Below are 10503 nucleotides of genomic sequence, written 5' to 3'. Positions count from 1 at the left end.
GCAGTTTGAGTATAGTTCTGTATAAATGCATAGATAAACAGCACTTGTCAGCACGCATTTCATAATCTAGAATGACAAAAACATTAGTAATTCTGATATAACATACCAGTTGAGAAATGCAATAAAATACAATGTTTTGTTTGTTATATTCCAATATTCCAGAGAATATTATTCAGTGAATTAACTTTATCCAGTGAATTATTCTTCACTCTTTAGCCTATTAAACAGCTTCTAAACCTACTAAAACTGTAGTTTAAAATGAAGATGACTCCTGTCCTTTTTATTTTCTCCATTTGAAAACATTAGACATTTATTTTGCTTATTAGTGTTGCTGCTGATGCTTTTTATAAATAAAATGTTTTATTGTAATATGAAGATTAAATTTAACATGCAAGACTGCTAATTTTCAACACTTTTTTTTAAAGATGACTGAAAGGAGGAAAAACCAAAGTGAAGTATGGACTTACTTCACTCAGTCATTTATTTACTTTATAACCGTAAATAAATATCGGTTCTGCTTATCGGTTATCGGGCACATAAACATGCAAATAATCGGTATCGGCTATAAAAAAAAATCTATATCGGTCGATCACTAGCAGTAATGCACTTATAAGTCTGCGATCCACCGTAAAGCAAGAAGACAACGCGTCACGCACCGGCTGTTGAGAATGCGCTCAGGACAGTTCAGACATTGCGGTGAATCAGAGGTAAAAAAATGATATAAATACTGTTCAGTTTCTTGCACAGACCAATCGTTTCATGTCTTTACACATCAATGTATCGTCACGAGCCACAGGGTTTAATTTGGTTTTGTTTGTGTATGTTTTTTTTTACTCTCAAAGCCGTGATTCCCATTCACTTCCATTATATGACTGACAGACTGCAACTGTTTGAGTAAAAAACCTTCGTTTGTGTTCTACTGAAGAAACAAAGTCACCTACATCTTGGATGCCCTGGGGGTAAGCAGATAAACACCGAATTTTCATTTTTGGGTGAACTACCCCTTTAACAATAACAGGGAAATGAGTAGGACTACCAAATGAATATTTACTAGTAAAACTGGAATAGTTAACAGCAAAAATGGAGTACATATTAGTCTAAAGAGCATAGGGTAACACTTAACAAGGTTCCATTCTATAACATTAGTCAATGCATTAACTAATACATTTGTTTTGGTATTTGTTAATCTTTGTTAAAGTTAGTTGATAAAAACACAACTGTTCATTGTTAGTTCATGTTGGCTCAGGTCCAGTAAATAATATTAACAGATACAAATTGACCAAGTTTTGGTAAATGTTGAAATTAACATCAACTAAGATTAATAAATTCTTTAGAAGTGGGGGGGGGGGGGGGTGTATTTTTTTTTTTTTTTTAATAATTGTTTTAGGGGGGGGGGGGGTTCATTGTTTGCTTATGTTTACTAAAGTAGTTTCAAATTTATTGTCAAATGTATTGAAACTGAAAAATGTATTGAAACTTACTGTCAAGTGGCTAAAATGTTCAATTTGTTTCTGGAAGCAATGCCATTATGTATCACTATTGGGATGTTGACTAGTAGTGAAGTAATAAGTACTAGTGATGACCTGAATTACTGCTAGTATCTAGTGAATAACCACTTGGGAAGTTTAAAGACAAACTAATCACTGTTGCACTATAACTGGAGTAGGTAAAAAAATAAAAAAATAAAGTATTAGTAACATGCAAATAGATGCTAGTTAGTTTTAAGGAATGCTATTGTTATGTTGTGAATGTTATGTTCGTATGTCAAAACTTTTCACCATGGTCACTGTGAAATCGTGGTCGTTCATGAAATGGTACTTTGAAGTTGTGCTTATATCCTGTTTATGACATTTATAATCTGGTTTGAATTTTGTAAACATTGTCCAGTGTATACCTATCAGATAAGTTCATGTTACTTGATAAACTTGGTTGGAGTTATGTAATAATATATAGAGGCAGTCTGACCTCAGAATTTGAGTTGATACAATAACCTGTAATATTTTGGTTATGAATGATAATCGATATGATAAAAATCTACACTGTTAGATCTGTTTTTCACACTAAGTGAAATCACATGCTTTCAGTGGAAACCAGGTGTCAAATGTACTTTGCAGTAGAAAATTGATAAAACAATGGATGTTTTGTAGTTATGAGTATGACAGTTTTGCCGTTAACTATTTTCAACATCCAGTAACGGCCAAATCAGACTGACAACGGTACTGATGTCACCAATATATCATGCATTCCTAATTTTGCAGGCTCTTTGCTCTGGAAGCTAATGCTACTGTATATATTGTATTTTCACTGTCACATCATTGCTAAATTTAGTCACGATATGATATATCCCAGCTGCATTGACATTTCCTGTTCAGGGTTTAATGCCACAAAACCTTCACAACAGCTCTAAGATCAAACACTGGTGAAAGTGGGGGACTGTGAAACCCGCATGCTCTGACAAGAAGTCTTTGCAGCAATGCAACGTATCATCAGCTAACATGCTTGTGCAGTTTCTTATTTGAATATTGCAGTTTCTATATCAGTTCCTGAATTTGTTAGTCGGTCGTTAAACCTTCAACCTCAGTTCAAAACATTTGTTTATGATGCCGATCGTTCTCCCTTTCTTAGCTCGGCCATCAACAATAAATCCAAAGAGAAGGTGGCCATCAAGAAGCTGCACCGGCCCTTTCAGTCAGAGATCTTCGCGAAGAGAGCCTATCGTGAACTGAGCCTGCTCAAACATATGAAACATGAAAATGTAAGTGTCTTTTATGCGTGACGCGCCTTGAGGTTAGATCTTGTTGCTTACATTGTTAGTTCCTATTTTCCAGCAGTTTCAATAGCTTGAATGACTTTTGTAAGGCACAAAAAGACTTGTATCACACCATACTTGCATTGTTTTCATTGAGAATGGTGCGAGTATCAAATGTTTAGCTTGGTGGACTCGGTGTGTCAGCTCAGAACAGGATACTTGTGGCGCCTGGAGACACGCTGATGATTGATTTCAGTGTCCTAAACTGTAAGCACCTTCTATAAGTATTTAAAAGATTACAGCGAAAATTAGGCAGCCTTATTCAGTCAGTCTGTCTGTCTAACAACACCATTATAACATCTTGAAAAGACTGACTCACTTGCTTTTTCGCTGTATCAATTTTGCTGCCCAACCCAAGGTAATAGGCCTGCTAGATGTCTTCACTCCTGCCTCCAGACTGGACAACTTCCAAGACTTGTAAGTCTTTAATGAGGCCTTTGTATGCAAAAATCGATCTGTTAGCCATATGTCTGAGAGAACAAATGAGAATTCTGTCTTCATTTACTCAGTCTTTACCATTTTTTCATATAACAACTGATGTAAAAGAACTGCATGAAGATCCTTTCTAATGTCGTTTTCCATCAATAAATTATGATAGAATTCATTTTTGGGTGAATTATTCTTTAAAAATAAGAAATAAACAATTCCTGTCTGTTTTAGCTACCTGGTGATGCCGTACATGTACACAGACCTCTCTAAAGTCAAGGGCATCCTTACAGAAGACCGCATCCAGTTCCTGGTCTATCAGATGCTGTGCGGACTAAAGGTCAGACCAAAACAGCTCACAAAGAGGCAAAATTTTCCTAACCAGGCATGATGTAACAAGTTTCCAGCAGTTTGTCTATCCTGTGTGATGCAGCACAGCCAGTTAGAACAGAACATGGAATCAAAATGGACTGTTAATCATAGGCGCGGAAAGTGGGGGTGCTGTTTTTTTCTGTGGGCAACTGTTTAACTGTTGGGAATAAAATAAAATAAAAATCGGAGTGTCTATTTACACTAAGTGCAAATAGCCCGCCTTGTTGGCAGAGGCTATTTACACTAACTCCACCCACCAACGTGTGATTGGGATAGTCAACATTACAAAAGACGGTCATCAGTCAGATTCAGTGGAGTAGATGGTAAAGCGTGTGGCATACTCCTTTTGACGCGATCAACCCGGGTTCGAATCTGCCTTTTGGCTAGTGCTGGGTGGTATACCCATACCGAATAGTTCATACCGAATACCGGTGTTTATTTTTGTTATGATATGAATTTTTAAAATACCTCAATACCGGTGTATGTCGCTTAAACAACGTTCGGAACGCGACACTGTTTGAAAGGGGTCCCTTTTCACTGTTGCACTGTGGTGAGGGAACAGCTGTATGTGTTACGAAGCGTGAAAGTTCCGAAACTGAAGCTGTAGAACTAATAGAACGTGATGACGCAGAAGAACTCATCCACAATATCCACATTGACCGCCACAAATATCCACCGCGCCCTGCCATCAGCTCCCGCGTCTCACACACACACACACGAGCACGACTTTAACACTAGATTTAGCAACTTTCAGACCCTTTTGTAGATGCATGTTGATTTTATCAGACGATGCCGCGATTATAAATGAGAGTGACTCCTGGTTAACATGTATTAAAAGGGGTCGTGTTTAGTCACTATTTAGTGTGGTATTTTTTGACAATATTCACTCATCTTGACAGTAAAATAGGGCATTCTAAGTCAATATACTGCAGTATTTCCTCTCTCAATCAGTAGAAAATATGGTTAACACCCGGTCATGCATGGAAAAAAAAATACCGTCATGTACCGTGAAACCGGTATGATTTTGAAAAATACCGTGACATACATTTTTGGTCATACCGCCCAGCACTACTTTTGGCGAACTTTTTTCCTCCCTTTTCAAATTTCAAATCACATCAGAAAAGCATTTATTTTTAATAAAAATGAAGGAAATAATCAAAGTTGAAAAAATATCGGGTAGGGTTAGGGAGGGCTTTTGTCCCAATAAGGTGGCATCCATGTAATAATTTGAATTATAATTCAAATTTACACTCTAATTTATTGCATACTGTTTTATAATGTATAACAATGCTGAGGTGCAGATAATTGCCACTATTTGCAATAAGTAATTAGCAGAATATCCTGCTATTTTAATATAGTATAAATAGAATCTATAGCTATTTGCACTTAGTGTAAATAGCATATGATATCACAAAAAATTACTGCTATTTTCACTATGTGTGAATGGCATCTATCGCAAAGTAAATATGCTATTTTCACTTAGTGTAAATAGCCTCTATCACCCCCCCCCCACCGAGCATACAGCACCCCCAACCTAAAACATCTTCCCGCGCCCCTGCTGTTAATACACTTTCGTTCAAAAGTTTGCGGTCAGTAAGAAGTAATTTTTTTTAGAGAGAAATTAATAATTTTATTCAGCTAGGATGCATTAAATTGATCAAAAGTGACAGTAAAGCAATTATAATGTTACAAAAGATTTCTCATTAAAAAAATTTATCAAGGTTTTCCCAAAAATATTGAGCAGCACAACTGTTTTCAAATTGATATTAAATAACAATGTATGTTGAGCACCACATCAGCATATTACAATTATTTCAGATTTTTTGAAAATTCAGCTTTGTCATTTCTGGAATAAATTACATTATTAATGTTAAGTACATATTTCATAGATAATTAAATATATTAAAATAGAAACATTTTTACATTTATTTCACAATAGTACTGGTTTTACTGTATATTTGATCAAATAAATGCAGCCTTGGTGAACATAACAGACTTCAAAAACATTTAAAAAATCTTAGACCCCAAACTTTTGAATGATAGTGTATGTTTGTGGACTTACCAGTGGACTTACCAGTATCAGTGCACTTTATTACAAAAAAATTTCCTCCTCTGAAACAACTATAATCCAATTCATTCCTGATAAATAAAGTCTTGCTTCTTTTATTTATTTATTTTCTAAATGCATCATGTTACCAAAGTAAATTTGGATGTGAATGTTGTTTCCTGTTGACTTTAATCTGGTAACATCTAGCAAAACTAAAGCAATTGAATAATTGAGGACAAAATATGTATGTGTAAATATAGAAGTATGCTTTGGGCTTAAGATGATTGCCAGTAGGAATGATGTAATCTTTCAGATCAATCCTATTAGTGTAATCAAATACTAAAACATAACACTGTGAAAAATGTCATTATACTGATTTGTGGTATTTCTTTCTTCCTCTCTGTCCCTCTGTTTCTCTCCACTCCACAGTACATTCATGGTGCTGGCATCATTCACAGAGTAAGTGAGACTGGCAATGAATAAACAGCATCTGCTCATAATTATCATTTCCACACAGATCTGAATTAAAGACACATGGCCTCTCTTGGGATCGTTGTAGCTCTTCCCTGTGAGATGCAAATGTGCTCAGTGGGGGAGTTTTGTAGCAAAGTGTCATTTCTTCAGTGTTGTTACATGAAAAGATATAATAAAATATTTACAAAAATGTGAGGGGTGTACTCACTTCTGTGAGATACTGTATATATGTATGTATATGAATTGTTTTGTAACAATGTAAATGTATTTACCATCACTTTTGATCAATTTAATGTGTCCTTGCTGTTTTAGTATTAAACAATTTTACTGACCCCAGAATTTTGAACGGTAGTGTGTATCTAAAATACAATATTAAAATGCTCTTAGATTTGTAGGAGTGCTTTTCTGGAGACATTCTGGTGGTATGTTTTAAATGAAAATGCAAAAAATGTATGTACGCCAAGCTACAGTAGTGATTTATCTAAACTTTTTTTGTTTGTTTTTTATTTTTACATGCACATTCTGAAATGTGCCATATTGTGTTTCTAATTCTATTAATATCAGTGAGTTCAAGGCTTTTTGCTTTGTCTGGGCTTTCCTATCATAGATTGTCCTATGAGGTAATGCCAGTAATTTCCTGTTTGGTGAGGTGGTGCCTGTACATGCTCAGATCTGTTTGAAGCCGCCCGGCTCACTTTCAATATGCAATAGAGCTTACTGGATCAGATAAAAAATGTATTAAGAAATCCACTAAGACCTTGTGTAATTGTTCAAGAACAATGTCTTTGTAGGAATATTCACAACACCTTTATGCATTGCAGGACCTCAAACCAGGAAACCTGGCTGTGAACCAAGACTGTGAGCTGAAGGTTTGTGCCACCATTATTTCACCATAAAAGAGAGAAGCGTAAACCCCTAACAGTTGACAGTAACACTATGCGTTTGGTCTGCCTGTAGATCCTGGATTTTGGCCTGGCGCGTCATGCAGAAGCAGAGATGACCGGTTACGTGGTGACGCGGTGGTACCGGGCCCCTGAGGTCATTCTAAACTGGATGCACTACACACAGACAGGCAAGATGTTTGTCATTCATTAAGACATACACACCTCTTAAAATTATTACTTAGAGCTAAGTTTACTCTTAGGCAAAACATTTGTATATAAAATATGATATCACTTTAGATTAGGGAACACTCTTTACTATTAACTAGTTGCTTAATAGCATGCATATTGCTAGCATATTGGCTGCTTATTACTTCTTATAAAGCACACATTAATGCCTTATTCTGCACCTAAACATAACTACTACAACAACTACCTTACTGCCTATAAATAAAAAGCAATTCAGGAGTTTGAGGGAAAACTCTTAGTTATTAGTGTACAGTAAAACCGAAATGTATTCAGACAATTTATTTCACAGTTTATTCGCTATAGTTTAGAAAATGGTAATAAAATATGACAAGAACTCAGTTAAACTCTGTCAGAACAAATTAATCTTGATAATGTCAGATGACACTTAAGAAAAACATGGTCAGGTCAAAGTGTCTGAATAGTTTTTCATCCCAAATTTTTAATACATTTTACTGGTAGTCCACTGTATAAAGCATTTTTGGGTATAATAAGTCACAGTTTACTTTATTTTGCTGTCCTCACTTACATAAATGAACTATAGTGTCTTGCACCCACTAGTAAAAAATATAAAAAATTATATCTGGTGTCCTATAATTTTTGGTTTGACTGTCTATAATTTTTGGTTTGACTGTATATGTGTTCCCAAATCTAAAGTGTTATCTAAAATATAAGGGTAAAATATACAGTAATTATTGATTTGGTCATCTGTTATGCTCCAGTTAGTTTCTTGAAATCTGTCCAATAGCACCTCTATTGGTCTATATGAGCAGTTCTTACATGCTCTCATTGGTATTCATAGATATATTTCTAACATGCATTTATTTATTTGTTTGAATAGAAAATTGATACCTACAATATCAATGTATGGACACCTTACAAATAAACGCATACAACTTATTTGTATACAAGTTTACATATGTAAATCTTTACAAATTTTCTTGAGGTTCATAGAAAATTACATTGATTCATTTCTTTTCTTTTTTTTTTACAATAATTTAGACCAATTAAAACATGTTAATACTATTAAATGTATTTACTTTAATGAGTTAATTAATAGTTCGTAAATGAATATAAAATATTTCAAATATAAAATACATGTAAATTTAAATGTGAAAATGATTAAATCTGGCAATGTTAGATAAGAGATAACATGAGATAACATGAATATTTTTTGTGCTAAATTATGTAGTAGTGTGTGCTAAATAAAGGTCACACTTATTTAGGCAAACAGTTCCCAACTGCATACACGGATCAATAATTTGCACTTTTAAATGTTGAATGTCTTCACAAATGCTCAGATACCCTTCCTTTATGTAGATATCAATCTTTTAATTGCAAGTTAGACGGAATGTGCTCCGATTTTGTTTTAGTACTAAGAGCTATACTGATTCAGATTTGCCTCATGAATGTGATGTCAAATGGTTTGCATTGTTTTAATGACTGGTGGTTGTAATGATTTTTATAGTTCAATATGTGCGATTGTTGCCTTTTTCTTCTTTCTAGTGGATATCTGGTCTGTTGGGTGCATCATGGGTGAAATGTTCAATGGAAAAACACTCTTTAAAGGAAAAGACTGTATCCTTCAGCATTTACTTTGCCTAATTGATTTCCTTTTTTTTTCTGAATGAACATATTCTGAGGACTGGATTTCAAGAAAGTGTCCTCAAATATTTTAATACTTCATTAAAGGGATAGTTCATCCAAAATTGAAGTTCTGTCATTATATATTCACCCTCACGTCCTTCTAAAACCATATGTTATGTGTTATTTTAATATAAAATATAAATGTAGCTCTTCAGAAATTCTACTTTTGTGTTCCACTGACAAAATAGCATCATACAGGTTTGGAAAGACATGAAGGTCAGGAAATCATTAAAATTTTTGGGTGAACTATCCTTTTAACATTGTTACTTACATTTCAAATGACTAAAGTACAGTCGGTCATTTAGTTAATTGCGATTGCATTTAGAAATACTGTGTGCCCACTTATTCCCTTTTGTCTTGCTTGTCAAGAACAGAAATAACTTGGAAATTACATGCTGTACATTGTCTTTAACTTCTGATATTCAGACATGGACCAATTGACTCAGATAATGAAAGTAACAGGGACACCAAGTCCAGAATTTATTGAGAAACTAGAAAGCCCAGAGGTAAGACATTTTCAGTGCAACCAAATATGGTATCTTTAAAGATGCCATAGAATGGAAAACTGTATTTACCTTGGCATAGTTGAATAATAACAGTTCTGTACATGGAAATGACATACCGTCAACCTCAAACACTATTGTTTCCTCCTCCTTATGTGAATCTTGTGCATGCAAAAAAAAAACACAGAAAAATAGGCGAATCAGAACATAACACCGACTGTGACGTTACAGTCGGGATCACTAATAGCCCCCAACATTTGCATATACCCGCCCATGTTCTATGCCAGCCGCCAGCCGAACCTGCACAGCTGAATCATCAGAAGTTCTGCAGGTATTGTGAAGAAACAAGCAAGGATAATAGCGAAAATGGCAGATCATGGAAATAAATGTTATGTTCCAGGCTGTGCAGAGGATGTGATGTGCAGGGATGGGTTGGTGTCTGTCTGTATTCAGAAAGGCACGGAAAACAAATAACGCAAGCCACTAAAGGGACATGTTAGCCGCTTGCTAGCGGTAGCTTGTTACATTACAGTACATAAGATTTCGCTTACCACATAAACAGAGTAAGGAGAGATGACTGAGGATGATGGCGACTGATTTACAGATCCTGAGCACCACTGATAAGCATCTGATCTTGTAAAATGTGTGGTAAGTACTGCCGCTGTAGTTTACACAGAGCATGTGCGATCGCAAATCTCTTAAGTGAAAGTAAAGCGTTTTTCGCATTCGAAAGCAGTTTCAATGCCCCGCATATTACCATATTGGCCCGAATATAAGACGACCCTGATTATAAGACGACCCCCCTTTTTCCAGATGTACCTTTTGGAAAAAGGCTTTTTAAAAACCAAATCTTGTTTTTCTCAGTAAAACACATTTTGTCTTCAATTATCATCATATTGCATATTTTTCCTATTTTAATTTTTGTTTTGAAAGTATGGTAAAAACTGGTAAAATGTACCAACAATCACATTTAAAAAATATACACTTTTTGATATACAGTGGTGTGAAAAAGAGTTGGCCCCTTCCTGATTTTTTTTTTTGCACGTTTGTCACACTTTAATGTTTCAGATCATCAAACAAATTTAAATATTAGTAAAA

At 34.9% G+C, this 10503-nt stretch overlaps 1 protein-coding gene across 2 annotated transcripts in view; it reads left to right on the top strand.

The window, feature by feature from the left end:
• LOC107570980 (mitogen-activated protein kinase 13-like) overlaps positions 1 to 9615 on the top strand; it is a 15055-nt gene extending 5440 nt beyond the window's left edge. Inside the window, exons 2-9 of one of the 2 annotated variants that reach the window (XM_016257262.1) lie at positions 2626 to 2755; positions 3168 to 3226; positions 3470 to 3575; positions 6084 to 6113; positions 6950 to 6997; positions 7086 to 7200; positions 8762 to 8833; positions 9329 to 9615. In XM_016257262.1, coding sequence (XP_016112748.1) covers positions 2626 to 2755; positions 3168 to 3226; positions 3470 to 3575; positions 6084 to 6113; positions 6950 to 6997; positions 7086 to 7200; positions 8762 to 8833; positions 9329 to 9447 — 679 coding nt within the window. In that variant the 3' untranslated portion in view covers positions 9448 to 9615. The remainder of the gene's footprint in view (positions 1 to 2625; positions 2756 to 3167; positions 3227 to 3469; positions 3576 to 6083; positions 6114 to 6949; positions 6998 to 7085; positions 7201 to 8761; positions 8834 to 9328) is intronic. The other variant, XM_016257263.1, reaches the window with a different exon arrangement.
• The last annotated feature ends 888 nt before the right edge of the window (positions 9616 to 10503 follow it).

This window comes from Sinocyclocheilus grahami, unplaced genomic scaffold (assembly GCF_001515645.1).
Source record: "Sinocyclocheilus grahami isolate Dianchi unplaced genomic scaffold, SAMN03320097.WGS_v1.1 scaffold1529.1, whole genome shotgun sequence".
NCBI classification, from domain to species: domain Eukaryota; kingdom Metazoa; phylum Chordata; class Actinopteri; order Cypriniformes; family Cyprinidae; genus Sinocyclocheilus; species Sinocyclocheilus grahami.
The sequence above is the reverse complement of the archived record's forward strand: the minus strand, read 5'-3'. Positions and strand labels throughout refer to the sequence as shown.